Source organism: Chenopodium album, chromosome 6 (genome assembly GCF_948465745.1).
Source record: "Chenopodium album chromosome 6, dcCheAlbu1.1, whole genome shotgun sequence".
Lineage (NCBI taxonomy): Eukaryota > Viridiplantae > Streptophyta > Magnoliopsida > Caryophyllales > Amaranthaceae > Chenopodium > Chenopodium album.
The window spans coordinates 70,147,763-70,163,673 of NC_137839.1; the positions used below are offsets into that span (position 1 = coordinate 70,147,763).

General features: G+C 35.4%; 2 protein-coding genes and 1 pseudogene across 2 annotated transcripts; all 3 read right to left on the reverse strand.

Moving 5' to 3' along the window:
• Window positions 1–1,890: 1,890 nt before the first annotated feature.
• LOC145636223 (protein FAR-RED IMPAIRED RESPONSE 1-like) lies at window positions 1,891–6,928 on the reverse strand. Its single transcript, XM_081687721.1, has 6 exons — window positions 6,793–6,928; window positions 4,919–6,379; window positions 3,240–4,416; window positions 2,762–3,121; window positions 2,628–2,687; window positions 1,891–2,486 (listed from the first exon to the last, which is right to left on the reverse strand). The coding sequence occupies exons 2-3, from the start codon at window positions 6,250–6,252 to the stop codon at window positions 3,720–3,722; spliced, it is 2,031 nt and encodes a 676-aa protein (XP_081543847.1). The 5' UTR covers window positions 6,253–6,379; window positions 6,793–6,928; the 3' UTR covers window positions 1,891–2,486; window positions 2,628–2,687; window positions 2,762–3,121; window positions 3,240–3,719.
• Window positions 6,929–9,493: 2,565 nt separating this feature from the next.
• On the reverse strand, window positions 9,494–10,585 carry LOC145637146 (24-methylenesterol C-methyltransferase 2 pseudogene; annotated as a pseudogene).
• Window positions 10,586–11,504: 919 nt separating this feature from the next.
• LOC145637147 (quillaic acid 3-O-glycosyltransferase CSL1-like) lies at window positions 11,505–15,599 on the reverse strand. Its single transcript, XM_081688643.1, has 8 exons — window positions 15,009–15,599; window positions 14,707–14,805; window positions 14,254–14,394; window positions 13,578–13,790; window positions 13,258–13,363; window positions 12,913–13,094; window positions 12,250–12,597; window positions 11,505–12,056 (listed from the first exon to the last, which is right to left on the reverse strand). The coding sequence occupies exons 1-8, from the start codon at window positions 15,597–15,599 to the stop codon at window positions 11,505–11,507; spliced, it is 2,232 nt and encodes a 743-aa protein (XP_081544769.1).
• Window positions 15,600–15,911: the final 312 nt, after the last annotated feature.

Here is a 15,911-nt window from a genome sequence, read left to right on the forward strand (position 1 = left end):
TCATCACCAGACACTTCAGGTGAATGATGATGGTATGGGTAGCCCATGTCTTCTTCGGATTCTCCATCATACCACGAATCATATTCTGCCTGCAACCCAGCTTCCTCCTCTTCGTTTTCTTCTTCTACCTCTGAGCCCCTCTCCTGATTAATCTGTGCTTGTTGTTGCTCTTGCTGCGCCACACCAACGTTCACCTCACCAATTTCAGGCTGCTCCTGCACTCCTTCAGCTTGAACAACAACGGTTGAAGATATTACCTGTTTCACAACAGGCTCTTCATCACTGATTTCCATGTCCGCTTCCCCTCCCTCGACACCAACACCTAAAACCTCATTACCCTTGCCACACTGACCCCTGCTTTTGGATGATTCCCCTTTGAAACCCACAAAGCTCCTCTTTCTGACAGGTTCTTCGTCGCTGTCGCTATCGCTGTCAACTTAAATTGGAGAAGCAAGATTACTACCAATTGTAATCCCCTTATTCTTGTTCTTATCCTCAGCAACTGGGATCGAAGGAGCAGAGTTGCTGCCAATTTTAAGCCCCTTATTCTTCTCCTTTTCCCGAGCAACCTCAGCGCACTTTGCAAGTTGTTCATCAATATCTTGTATTTTCTTCGCTAGCTCTGTTAATTTTTGGGTTGCATCAAGACGAGCCTCATCCGCTGCGTAATATCTACCCCAAAGGTTTTCTTTCCTTCTTTCTAAGAATTTACGATACCATTCTGTAAATGGAGTGTCTTCATCACTTTTAGCCATGAAAGAGCTTAAGTTTCAAAGTTTAATGGAAGATAGAAATGCCGAATACGAACAGCTTTTTCAATTTGCATCAAAAGAAAATAGAGGGTTTTTGGAGATGTGTGAAATATCAATCTCTCTTTTAATACACCACAAGCTGTCACTTGAAGTCTTTTCAATTGTCTTCATAGCATGCAGAAGAAGAAAGGTCGCGTTGTTTCATAAATTGCACAATGATCGAGGAAACGCAACAGTTTTAAAACTAAAACTCTATAATTATTTTTTCTGGAGCAATAAGCTTGTTATATATAACTACTACTAAGAGTATCCAAAATTAGAAAGCAAGTTTCTTTCACATTTGTTTAATACCAAACCTACGTACACACTCATATAATTAATTTTTCCCGGAATTTTTGTTTAATACAAAACGTTAACTACAGTATAAAAGGATTGTTTTAATTTCAACCCAATTAACCTCATACATTAAAATGATAGTTTCTAGCTTATACCCAAGTAACAAAATAGTGCCGAGCAAAAACTTAGACGAGTGTAAATTAAATACACGCCATTCCATTTTAAAAAATTAGATGATTACTAAAACTCACATGTAGTAAATTATTCAAAAATATAAATTTTAATTTTTCAAGTGTCATTTCTTAATTATATTTTACTCAAATGTTACATTAATAAAATAAAAATGATGTTACATTAATATTAAATACAATAACCAACAACATTGAATTTGGACCTCCCACATTTTACATGGATTATTATTTAGGATTTTTATATACCAAATCCTATTAATTAACATATTGTCATTGTTTGATATATCTATCACCCTTATTCTTAAATGCATTCCAATAAATAAATTTACACATTGAGCTTCTTGATGCTAAATAAAAAGATCGTTCTATAATGTTGCTAATTTATTCGACAGCAAGATTTATATTTGATTTATTTATCCCGATAACCAAAGTGCTGCGCGCGCATCGCGCGCGTGCACCACTAGTCATTACTAGAAACTATAAGTACATAAAATACATTAAATTAGAGAAAATTTTGTGCATTTACAAGTATCTCATATACTCTATTTAATTAAGAAAGCTTTTATTGAGTGTAAAGGACAAATAGAAAGGAGTGGTATCGAACCTCCGCCTGTTCAAGAAAATATACTCTATTCATTATTGCTAAGACAAATGCTACAAAGTTAAAACAAGCTGCATTTAATTTAATTATAACCAATATTTTGGGCTTCTATATGGGGGCCTGGCAGCTGCCCCGGCTCAGATACGGGCCTGGGTCCTTAACAACTACATCGATCTAATTCTCCACATCATCGAAACACAACACCAGGTTCAATTACTAAGAGAATAAACAATAAAATCAAGAACAATGATTCCAAGAAATACGGCTTACTACTTGAAAGGATTAATGCCCTCATCTAGTAACTGAAATTGATAAGTTCTCCTGCCTCAGTTCATACCCTGAAAGGTTGCAAAATACCATGTGTTTCACAGCTAACCAAATGATAATATCCCAAGTGTAAATCTTACCTAAACTGGTGCAAATCATCTAATTCCAAAGTTTAAAATGATGGCCATAACCATAAACAGTTCTGCAGCTACCTTATAACAATCAAAGAATTAACATAATTTGCAAACCCTACTGAAACATCCTTAACTTTCTGGAATAGCTTCAAGTGGCGCTCTTGAAACAAGTCAGGGAGTATCCCAAGAAATCGTTCTAACCCATCTGTAGATATAAAAATACAGAGTCACATTTAAGAGAACTATATGCAATTCCCTGAATTTAGTACAACAAGATTCACAATGTAGATAAAAATCACATTGGATAAGTTATGCTATAAAATCCCAGACAGTTATATGCCATTACCATTTAGCCATCTGTAATGGAGTTTTAGGCCATGAGTTCATCAAGACGCTTCTCCTTAACCTGTGAAATGAGGTGTTAACATTGGTAATATTAAGCACTTAATTAGATGACATAATTGTATTTATCATACTTACAGGTTGCTTGCGAGAATTCTTGGTTGCAACACCTTTGATGGGAATGGACTTCCCTTCCATTGCAATGGCCTTCCCCTTAGCCTTCACAGTACTTCTTTGTGAATTTCCCTTTCCTTGACCTTGTAGTGCATCTCCCTTTCCCCTACTTGCAACTCTCTTGGTTGTCTCCTTCTCCCCTTGCGCCTATCCTTTTCTGTTAACTGTGCTAGACTTTCCCACTCCCCCATTGGTTGTGTCCTTCTCCTTGGGTGCCTTCTTCCCCTTAGACTTTCCCACTCCCCCCTTGGTTGTGTCCTTCTCCTTGGGTGCCTTCTTCCCCTTAGTTGCATGTCGACCGTCCTCAACATCACTTTTAGCACCCTATATGAATCCAAAATGCATTCACATATCCAGATAGCAGTCACAGACATATGTAATGAAATAATAAACTGATTAGCAATCAGACCACTTAAAATAGATAGAAATAAACGAATCTTACATTGTTTTGCAGCTTCTCCTTGTTGGTGGTTTTCTTGTATCCGGTTTCAGCAAGTGTCTTGTGCCTCGAAGCCTTGGGCCTGCCCCTTTTCCTTTTCTTAATTATAGGATCTTTGATGACAGGTTCCATGGCAGATGGACAGGGGTCTAGATGCTCTGAAGTACTAGGAACTAGGTTACGAATCGAGGAAATCGTTCCCTCTTCAGCTGCTGATGACAATGTACTGACTACAGGAACATGCTCCTTACTTTTCTTTTCCTTACACTCATTAATGGCAATTTGAAGCTTCGAAAGTGCTTCAATTACCATATTGATTGTTTGATCGTTCACCAAGGAAGCGGTTTCACATAAAGGTTCGAATTTCTCCATCATTTTGTTAAACCTCTTCACAGTGTCTATGTCGCCCGGATCATGATAAGCCACCTTCACCCTTGTGTGCTTTCGTGGTACGTCCTTCCTCCAACGGGCTAGAATGTACTTTTATAGCACCACGTCGGGCAACATTTCATCCAGAATCCGAATGCAATGTTTGCAAAGTATGCCACTTGTCTCAAACTTCCTACAATCGCATTGCACTTCCTTTGTTAAAGGACAAAATGTGACATTGTATAGTCGTCGCCTATCAGTAATGACATCCTCACTAGCACCGGGAGGTACTATCCACACACGATTAATCACTGAAAATTGAATACAGTTTTCGGACATAACCTTTTCTCCTTGTACATTGCAGTACATCGTTCTCGAACACTCCGTTTGAACTTCTTGAAACTTGTTGTCCGTGTACAACTTTTGGAAAACTTTTTCAACTGTATAGCCACTAACCAACCTCCTAACGTACTTCGAGCACCGCTCATCTGCACTCACTTCATCTCGAACGCGTTGATTTAGAGCCATGGTGTATTTCTGAGGAAACTCATGTAGCTTGGTTTTGCAGTTGACATAGCCATCAAAAAATCTATTGATGCTCTCCACCCTTTGCGTGGTCTTCATTCCAGCCCAAAAAAACTCCTTCATGTACGCAGGGACCCACATATGACTTTCTCTGTGTAGGCTCTGCAGCCATTCATTGTCTTCCAACCCATACTCAATAATAAATTCTGCCCATCGGGTATGAAACTCTTCGGGATCGAAGCTCTCATACACCACCGCCTTAAGGGGGTTGACGAATTCTTGGTAACTGTACAATATTCAGCCACAGTTTTAGCACATCATAGTAACAGTTTAGTTAACAGCAGATATCCAACACATGAGAACATCATACCATCAATATAGCTAACAGAAGGTTAGCTGAGATAAATATAGCTAACATCAATATAGCTAACAGAAAGTTAGCTGAGATAAACAGCAGGTAAGCTGACATCAGAACAACACCTGAACACTAAGAGCAGCAATACTTATTAGTCTGCCTGTACTCACCGGCTCTATCTGTGTGCCATGTTTCCTTACACAAAGGAATGGATAATAGCCTAAAATGGTACCTAAGACTCAATATGCTCACGTTTCGATCAGTTACTATTATTTTTAACAACACAGCATATATTATCAAATCAACATGGAAGAATATCATCAAATAAATAACGCAAATATATCAAACAATCATATACACATACAACAATTATACCAAATAAGCATGGCAGAAAATTATCACAAAGAGTGTGATAATTGTGTAAACCACTTACCGTGCACACTTGCCGAGTTTGTCAGGGATTTTGCTCATGATATGCCAAATGCACCAACGATGCATAGTGTTGGGCATAACTTCAGCTAGGGGCCTCCGCATAGCTGCCGTTTGATCGGTCAAAATGGCATTAGGAGCTCTATTATTCATACAAGCTAGCCACTGTCGAAAAATCCAAGCAAATGTATCACAATCTTCATGTGAAATAAGAGCACATCCCAACAACAACGATTGCCCATGGTGGTTTACACCAACAAAGTTCGCAAATGGGAGCTCGTATTCATTTGTTAGGTATGTTGCGTCGAAGCAAACCGCATCACCGAAATCTTCATAAGCTACCCTACTTCTTGCATCCACCCACAACACATCCTTAAGCCTTCCTTCTTCATCCAAACGTTGTGCATGGAAAAAATTTTGATTACCGGATTGTATTTTTTCAAAATAATCCATCATTGCCACCGAGTCCCCTCCAACCATATTCAACCGCCGGGCCTTGTACACCTCGTGTTGTAAATCTTTGACGGTGAGGGGCATGTTTTCCATTCCGTTTCGTTCAGTTGCCATGCAACCGTGTATTTGAGATATGGGAACACCTTGCTCATAGTAATCCATCAACTTCTTCCTCACTTTAGAGGTCATGTGCTTCATGCGGTACTCTTTCACAAGCTTGGAATTTGCCGGATCAATCTTGTGATTATGCTCTAAGTGCACGGTCTTCAACGCCCACAATCCATCATCATTCATTCTAGCATAAACACGCGCCTCACATTCGCACTTTTTCGAGGTCCTCTTCATACGACTTAACTCATCCTCACATACCACCCCATCAACTAAGCCACCTGAGCCACCAAAACCCATTTCCTTTGCCCTCTTCTTCGCTTCCCTCCTAGCCCTCATGTCGGGCTTTCCCCAACACTCACACTTCCAAGTCATAGCTATTCTTTTTTTCTTATCTGTCTTAGAATTTACACCTTGAACCCTAGACACTCCAAAACCAATCTGCTCAGCATACTCCTTATAGTACGCTTCTACCTCATTGCAAGACCGGAAAACCATTCCTTCTTTAGGCTCCTCAACAATCACAGTCACATCGTTGCTACCAACAACAGTGTGAGTGGTATGTAGTGTTTTCAAGGGGGATAAATACCTAACATTCAAGTCAACTGCACTCTGACCACAACTATCTGCAACGACTATGTCTTCTATACCCTCCATATCATTACCCTCCTCCATATCAATGTCATTCATATACTTAACACCACTGCCCCTATCACCTACACCTACCTCACTGCCCCTTATAACGCCTTCAATTTCCAATTCCAGTTCCATTTCCATCCAAACAATATACACCAACAACAGATCACCTTTCAGATACAAGACATGGCAACATCACAACAGATTTGATCCTTGTACACCATAACATATCCATGTCCCATTGATACTTGTACCGCACATAATAAATCTAAAATATGAGCACAAATTATTCCAATCAGTGTACAACTACATGATACTGACAAAATAATACACTGAAAAACATGTACAACAATGTTGCGAGATAAAAAAGGTGATATAAGGGGATAAATTCACTAAACTTTCCTTCAATGCAATGTTTGTTGATAGCCAATCCTAAATCAGCTAATTTACAAACGCCAAATTTTGAGTTTTCAGATAATCAATGAGCCAAACAGAGGGATTCATACTAATCCAATCACAGAGTGAATTACGAAATCAATTTCAAAACAAATGGAATTATAAATTCAATTTCGTGAATTTTTTGACTAATCAGATAATTCATTTTAAAAACCCTAGATCTAAAAATTTGCAAAATTGCTCGAAAAAAGTACGAATACAGAGATGAGTAGGAAGCTTACTTACCTTTAACTTCAATGGAGTCAAATGCTGGAATTTTTTTGTTCGGGATACCCACGACTTACTTCAACGGAATTAGCCAAGGAAAAATCGCCATTGATATAGAGGAGAGAGAAAACTTAACGGTTAGAGGTGAAAGCTGTTGGCTGGGTAACGACATAAGTCACCCTTATTGCCACATAGGTTGTCCCCACAATATCCCACTCAGCATCTCCTATTGATCTAAACATGTAAATAATTTCGAATTTGCCATTGTGAGAAACGCTGATGTTCCTCACGGTGAGCAATGGGGGCTCCCTCTATTTTTTTGTTACTTGTGTTTTTTTGTTACTTGTATTTTTTGGTTACTTGTATTTTTTATTACTTGTATTTTTTGGTTACTTGTATATTAGATTACTTGTATTGGTTACTTGTTTATTACTTGTATTGCGTTACTTGTATTTTTGTGTTACTTGTATTTGTTACTTGTATCAATGGTTACCTGAATAATTAATGGTTACTTGTAAATTTTTTTTACAGTATTACTTGTATTAGAAGTAGTTACTTGTATCAATGGTTACCTGAATAATTACTTGTTTACTTGTATTGCGTTACTTGTATTTTTGTGTTACTTGTATTTTTTGGTTACTTGTATTGATTACTTGTATTATTGGTTACTTGTATATTAGATTACTTGTATTGGTTACGTGTTTACTTGTATTGCGTTACTTGTATTTAATTTTTTGGTTACTTGTATTAGTTACTTGTTTTTAATTACCTGTATTATTGGTTACTTGTATTGGTTACTTGTAATTTATTACTTATATTAACTACTTGTATTAGTAGTAGTTACTTGTATCAATGGTTACCTGAATAATTACTAGTTACTTGTAATTTTTTTTACAGTATTACTTGTTTTTTACTGGTTACTTGAAATGCTTATAAAATTACAAGTAACCAATAGAAGTAACCAAAAATACTTGTTACTTGTAACCCTACTATATTGTATACATTATTTGTTAAAGTAGAGTTACATGTAACCCTAATTTATTTAGTTGTTACTTGTATGTTTACTATATTATAAATTTATTCATTCATAATATAGTAAAGATGCAAGTAACTAATGTAGATTTTGGTAGCGTTACTTGTTCATTCATAATATTTTACTTATTAAATGATAAAAATAAAATAGATTTTACCTTGTATGTTGTTGTTGACATCAATTACTTCAATTTGTTTGTATCTGTGTTGATCTTCCAGATCCAATACCTGATTAGATTCTGCAATTTCATCTTCTAGATTCAATACCTGATTACTGGTTTGGATTTCGAGATTCATCAAAAAATCTTCTATTTGCTCGATCTCTATTGATTCTTGTGAATCAGGTAATTGTTCGAATTCGTCTGTCATTGTTATTCTGGAATTTCTGGATTCAGAAGAATGATTGCTTGAGTTTTTAGTTCGATTTTCCTCGTTTTTATAGCTTTTCTAGAAGAATAATTGTTCGCCGCAATAAATTTCTTTTTCTGGGTTTTAGGTTTTAGGGATTTGTGCGGGTGTTTTTATAGTTTGTTTTATTTCAGCGCGTTTCCCTCAATCCCGTTATAGGCGCGTCCACTCCGTTATTTTGGCTGACATGGCAGCAGGCCACATGGTGTGGCCTGCTGCACCAAAAAGGCGTTGTAAAAACAAAAGTAAGCAAAAAATCTGAGCAATATTTTTTTTAGGTAACAAATTATTTTAAGAATTTGATTTTTTGATTTATAGTTGTCCATTTCTTTTAAGAAAGATTTGTAGAATCTATTTATTTTAAATGTAATAATTACTACGTATTAATATGGAATATGTATAAAAAAAATAATAATATATTTGTAAATGATTTGTTTCGTAACTTATAGATTTAAAAAAAAATTATCTAAAGACACACCAGAAGATGACACGTGTCATTGTTGGTGTGTCTTTTAGTATATAGTTATTGATTGATATACTATTTTTGTTCTTTTTTAATCACAATGTTTAGAGTTTTACACTATTCACTTACTATTTTAATCACCTTAGTGATTTATACATTGGACAAAATATACTCATCAAGTGGGATATTGTTTAGATTTTTCTCAAAATATACCTTCAAAATGACAAGTTTTTATAATTTTTACTAAAATGGAAAATTTGCCAGAAACCACCTTTTAAATTATTGTTATTTTTTAGTGAATTTTTATTGCGAGATTACACCTTTAGGCTGGATTCCGAGCAATTGACCCTATTTCTAAGGTTGATCACTTCACGTGCTTTCACAAAACAATCCTCCCCCCACCCCCATTAGCCTTTTCTGTCCTCTGTTCTTCCAATCAGTTAGATGATTTGTATGTAACTTGATGGATTTTATTTTTTTTTAAAAAAAAAACGACAATCCACAACGAGATTTTACCGGTGTAGCAATGTAACAACTCACAAACAGCTTCAATGAAAAGATCCTAAAACTAAGGAATCAACATCAAATTTTAACAAGACTATATTGCCCTTCTAAAATTTGATATGGAACCAATCAGTCACGCTAAAGATGTAAACTAAACTCAAATTAAACTAAATTAAAGAACAATTTAAAAACAACTTTGATAATTAAATTAAACAACTTAAATATAGCTAACTTAGCCACCTAAAAGCCTTATTATTTGATATAATCTACCGATCATAAACAAAACTGAAATTAAACATACTAGTACATTAATCAACCATCCGACTTGTCCACACCATTAGCATCAATAGGCTTTCTGCATAAAATCATATGCATGGGACTAAATATACCAGCCTCGCCGCCACGTGTAAGATAATCAGCGGTCTTACACAACATATCATGCACATCCACCGTTCCTTTTGGTGCTACTCCTAGGGCAGCAAGAACCGTTACCATAATATGGTTCCTCCAATACGCGATCTGACCCATTTTAAGCCGGTTCCACCACGGGTGCTTCGTAGCCAAATCTCTTTCGTCCACCACCTCGAACCCCACCTTTTTGGCTATAGCCGCTATGTCGGTGTAGCTCCTAAGCCCCGGCAACGCGTCACCTCTCTCGATCCCTTGGATAATGTCACGGTGCTCACTATTATTAGCGTTGAATTTTTTAGTTGTGACCCACTCGTACGACACGTAAAGTGATCCGGGTTTTAAAACCCGGAATACCTCAGCGTACACGTCTTCTAATTTTGGCGCGTGACATGTAGCCTCGATGGAGTATGCCCCATCAAAGCTATTATCATTAAAAGGCATTTCTAAGAAATTGCCAAGGACTACCTCACAAAGTGAGTCTAGTCCGGCTTTTTTATTGTGCATTTTAGCACGATTAACTTGATACTCATTAATAGTTATCCCAACCACATTAGTGCGGGAGTGGGCGGCTATCGCCCGCATAGGTCCGCCCACCCCGCACCCAACATCAAGGATCTTTTTCCCAGGGGAAACCTTGATTAGATCCACAGCCATCTCTTCATGTACCCTAGTGGCTTCCCTGTGAGACTTTCCGGGGATGGAAGGAGAGAAATGGAAACTCTGTCCCCAACCCCACTCGTAAATATCCGTTACAAGGTTGTAGAACGTGTCGACAAAGTCAGGAACCTTTTCAACCGTGTCGATCTCCTTAGGAGAGCGGAAGAAAGACCAGTATTGGCGGTACTTCTCTTGGATCTTTTCTCCCGAGATAGCGCCGCCGGTGAGATGGATGAGTCGTTTTCCTTTCTGTTCAGCTGCTCCATGGATGTGTATGAACCAGTAGAGTGCTCCGAAGACGAGCCCGGCTGTGCAAAGTAGTGTTGTGGAATCCATGGTGGTGTTTTTGTAGAGATAATGTAGAGTGAATGAGAGAGGAAAATTGAGATATGGAGTGCTCTACTCCGTATGTGAGAATAAGAAGAGTTTAGGGAGAGTAAAATATGGGTTTGGTTATGACTTAGTAAAGAGTAAAAAGTCAACCGTTACAAAATGTAGCCATTGTTATAGGGGTAAATCTTAGCCTTTCAATTTTGTATGATTAATCTTGTAAATATGTTTGTTTGATGTCCATGAAATTATGAAAGATAAAGATTGATTTGATTATCGTTATTTATATTTAATTTATTTTTTTAAAATATGGTTTGACTATGAAATTTAAATATGATAGATTTGATTAATATTTTTTTAAGAGCAAATTCGTCTAGAGACTGTTTGTACGGTTTTTTCATCAATATACCTTGAGGTTTTTTTTTTTTTTTTTTTTTTTTTATTTTTTTTTTTTTTTTATTTATTTATTTATTTATCCATCATATACCCCTAACCTTTTTAAAATTCATCATATATTCCCGAGTTTTCACAAAAATTTACCATATAACTAATAATTGTTAAATTACTCAATCATTAGGGTTAATTATGACTCGAAACCACCCTAAATACAATCCCCTATCCCCGAAATCACCCATATTCTTTTTTTTTTTTCACCCTCAAAATCACCTCAAATTTCTTTTTTTCATCCTCAAAATCAATCATACAATATTAAAGAATCTCTATGCTAATAAATGATTAAACAAGGTTGTACACAAATTCAAGAAAACTCAACTTACTCAATGTACAAAGTTTGTAGTTAGTGATGACGGACTTGCATTACATTACCATCCTAATTAGACTAATAACAAAACAAATTTCAAGAAAAGCTTCAACTAATCATAGACCTAATAAAAAGAGGTAGTATTAATAGAAAAAGTCCGTCCTTCTAATGCAAAAAAATGAAGCATCCTAAACTCAAGACAATCGAAGACAATGAAGTAGAAATCAAAGTAGCCGATATAGGAACCCTAGCATTGTCCATCCTAAACAACATACCCTCAATCACCGGAAAACTCATGATCAACACGTACGATGAGAAGAACACTTGACCAAACAATGCATCCCAACTTCGAGCAACAATGACTCTTGCTAGTCCACCAACAAAGCAGAAGAGATTTAATGTAACTAAGGTCACAATCGGGACAAGAAACATGTATGATGTACGAAAGTCATACTTGCCGAGTTGATACCATTTAGTTGTATCATCATCTTCAACTTTATTTGTAGGTATAAAACTTGCCTCTCGGATTCCCAACTTTGCCATGACACACTCTAGAGTTCCGTATGCATAGCTTGTTACATCTTTTATAATCGATATCCTTTGCTCGTTGAGCCAACATCTTATTGAGCCTCTGCTAAGGATAATAACCTCATATAGCTGCTTCAGTTGTGATGATATGAATACATAAGCAAACGCTACAAAGAATGGATCTGAAACCTACATTCACATATGATATGAGCAATCAAAATGAGTATATTGGTGTGTTCTACCTAAGATATTTAGTAATATACCTCTTTTTCTTATTATTTGCAACGATTAGACATATTTGTTACACACACTTTATGTCAAATCGTTGCAAATAATATGAAATTGAGGTAGTCTGTTAAATTTAATTTGACTGCTAAATTACCTTAGGGTATAAAGGGATTTCATAGAAGAGACAAGTAGGGGGAACGATAGCAAAACATAAAACCGGCAGAAATTCAAGGGACAAGAATGAAATCGACGAGTACAGCATCTGCTGAAAAATTTGCATTCTTGATGTACTGTAAAAAAGAGGACAATACTTGGACAGACCAAGTTGAAGAAGCCCTGCAGTCCATCTGGAGAGTTGAATGAGTGCTTGATCTAGATTCGTTGTAGCGGAACCTAAGAACTGAGGCCTTGATGGATTCAAGTAAACAGACCTCCATCCTTTGCTTTGTAGCATAAAAGAAGTCATCACATCTTCTACTACTGACTCATAGTTAAACCCAATCTGCACACGGCAATAATAAAGCCAAATAGCATAGTTTTGTCAATGAATGATTGAACTTAATTATGTTACCTGATTTTCTACATGTATGTAACATTAAGGAAAGAAATCATTACATCTATCACAACTATGGAGTATTATATACAATTAAAAAAAAGAGTGTCATTTTTGTGAAAAATTGGCATATCATAATCAAGTTGGACAATGTGACAACTAATTCTGAATAGAGGTAAGATGTAAGAATGGAGTAATAGGATCGGAGTAAAATAAAAAGTTGTATACTTTTTAAGTTTTACATTTTATGGTGACATAACTTGCCTTTTTACCCCATTGTGTGCTCTCTTCATAAGAGCAAGAGGCTAAGGATTGAGCTTCTTGCAGAGAAACAGAGGAAATTTGCTTCTTTTCTTTGATTGCATTTGGCTTGCAGTTTTTTCCAAGAGATTTAAGGAACTCATTTGAAGGACCAAAAGTCGCTTTCAATTCTTTGATGTCATTACCTTTAAGAAATAAACAATATTGTCATGTTTTTGAACAATAATGTACAAATTTTAAATAAGACTGTCTTATCATCATAAAACCACCTTGTAGATAGGTATTCTTATAATGGTAAACAATATCATGAATTTTGACAAAGATGAAGAAATTAAAAAACAAACACACCATGTATTACGTTAATGTCATCGCCAAACAAGGCCTTCCTCTTAATGTAAAAATTTGAACCAGATAGAGTTGGCCCTTGAAGTCCATCCATCCCTGACCAAAGTACCTATAATATAATATACCATTGAGCTCGATTAAATTTAAATGGATCAATCTAACAAGATCTTACATAATACTGGCATACAATATGTAAATTACAAAATATGGTCATAAATTTGACTCCATGAATTGTAAGTGATCTACATAACCAAAAAAATTATCTACATAACCAAAAAAATTAAGGGAGCAATTAAAAGGTAAATTTAGATCGATCTACTTACCGGCCATGCTACTCTCATCTGACTGTCATAGATGTCACTCTGACTTATATTATGGAATTTTTGAGGGTATTGAACCCAACCTAACCAAGAAGAACTCTTAGGATCAAGGTGAAAACACATTGCTTGGCGGGCCGAAATCGGGTCATTGCAGTACATGTCACAGTCTAGAACCAAGATGTAGGGAGAATTACTCAATGTGCTTGAAACCCTTAGCTTTAATTCATGCACAAACACAAAAAAATTGTGTAAATTGCATTGATATATATGATTGTTATTATAATAATGCAAGTAACAATTCAATCAATTACATTATACTAAAGGCGAATATGATATGACACTTGTCAGGTTTTGATTAAAAAAATTCCCGCCACTTTTACTTTCCTGTTTTTAACAAATATTTATGAACATTATTTTATAATATCCTGTAATATTTAACTTTCAATTTGACAACTATATATAAAGTATATTCTATATGCATTCAATGAAAATATTTTGACATATAATATTTTATAATAGGTATTTTATGGAAAACAAAATCAAGTATTTGTTTCAATTAAAAATATTGATTGTTATTTTTAATTAATTATTAATTATTGTTAAATTAACATTATAATTTATAAATATGCTAAGTAAAAACCGTGACTTAAACTAGTAAGCAACTATAATGCTATTTTACCAGAGAATTAAGAGCTCCAGCTTTGAAGTGATGTGGTTGAGTTGGTCTTTTTTCTCGAGCAAGGTAAACAAGTAGAGGCATGCGTATACTTTCTGGATTTATCGTTGCTGCATCATCTTCTAAGATGTTCTCATTTATTACCTGACATGTAATTCGAATTTTTCTCCAAATTAAGATTTACTTCGTATAATTTTGAGACGGTCCATGTTTAAAGCACAATGCACATCTAATGAACATGTACAACATAAACTCCAATGAACATAACATAATCTTAGCTACGCTATTACTCTTATGTTCATTGGATTTTTTTTTGTAAATCTTATGTTCTTTAATTTTAGACTTGATGTTCATACATAATGAGCACTGTGCATATGCCTCCATCATCATATTTGCGAAATATATATATATATATAAGGGCTAAATGATTTAAATGAAAAGACGATAAATTAAAACCTGTATAACGGCTGGATGATCGAATGCATTTCCCTTAGCATCATTGTCACCTCTTTCCTTCCAGTTGACCACTCGCTGCTTGAAACTCTCATATTTATCCTACATATACATATTAGATCATCATATCATAATAATAATCAACATCATATTATAATTAATCCCAGGATCACCTGAAACCGAAAGGAAACTCTAATCACTTGAGCTATCCCTCACTGTTATCATCATCATATATAATAATATAATTCTTTTTTATTAGTGTAGAAAACTTAAAATTATAATTAACCCTAAAATAAAGAACTAACCTTAATTAAATCTCTATCTTCAATAAACTCCTTACTTTGACTTAATTCTTGTGAATCCTCAAAATAAGCTTGAGGACATATTTGCTTAACATTATACCTCTTACAAAATGGTAGCCACCAAGTCGCGAAAACCCAAGCCTCCTTCATACCATTCAAAGTAATAGATGCACCTCCATCATCAGACAAGTACACACTCAAATTTTTACTAGGATAATCTAAGCACATAGCCGATACAACGGTGTTCATAACCTTAAAAGTAGGCTCTCTATTATGATCAGCCGTACATATGAACACGTCGAGTCCAGGTAAGTCCTCATCCTTAGGCAACTTCTCGGGAAAGACCGTTCGAGTAACTGGCCGCCAGTAAAAGGGTTGCCTGAGAATCCACATGAATGAGAACATAACCTCGGCTGAAAATATAAAAATCCATGGTAATATTGGTGCACCATTTTTGTTGAAAAAAAAGGTTGTTCTATAGTAGAAAATGGCTATTAAGGCTATAATATGAAAAATGATGTAAGTTCGATTAAGGATTGCCCTTAGTTTGTAAACATGGGAATGGTGAAGAGGGTGATTTTGAATGTTCGCCATTTGATTAGGTTTTAAAATTGGATGAAGAACATGAGTAGTGTACTTAGTTTGCTCCTTAAATGAAGTTTATAATGACATAAGGATAAATAAGAAGAACCATTCTAAGATTAACAACTTAATTATCTCATAAAAAAAATAAATTAATTAGTAAAAACAACTTTGAAAAGTTGAACGAACTAATTAAGTTCCAAGTATCATGTTTATTTTGTGTTGGAATTGTTTGTAAGTTTCGTTTGCCTTACTCTAAACAAAGAAAAGCAAGAAACCAATGAATGAGAAAATTATGGGGTAACAATTTACTTGGAGTTATAC

Excerpts from the sequence above, each read along its gene's own strand:
- LOC145636223 (XM_081687721.1), bottom strand. The coding sequence starts at position 6,252 with ATGGAAATGGAACTGGAATTGGAAATTGAAGGCGTTATAAGGGGCAGT. Across the intron at positions 4,417-4,918 it reads AAACTCGGCAAGTGTGCACG|TTACCAAGAATTCGTCAACC; the intron begins GTAAGTGGTTTA and ends AATATTGTACAG.
- LOC145637147 (XM_081688643.1), bottom strand. The coding sequence starts at position 15,599 with ATGGCGAACATTCAAAATCACCCTCTTCACCATTCCCATGTTTACAAA. Across the intron at positions 13,095-13,257 it reads TGACATTAACGTAATACATG|GTAATGACATCAAAGAATTG; the intron begins GTGTGTTTGTTT and ends TATTTCTTAAAG. Across the intron at positions 12,057-12,249 it reads AAATCCCTTTATACCCTAAG|GTTTCAGATCCATTCTTTGT; the intron begins GTAATTTAGCAG and ends ATGTGAATGTAG.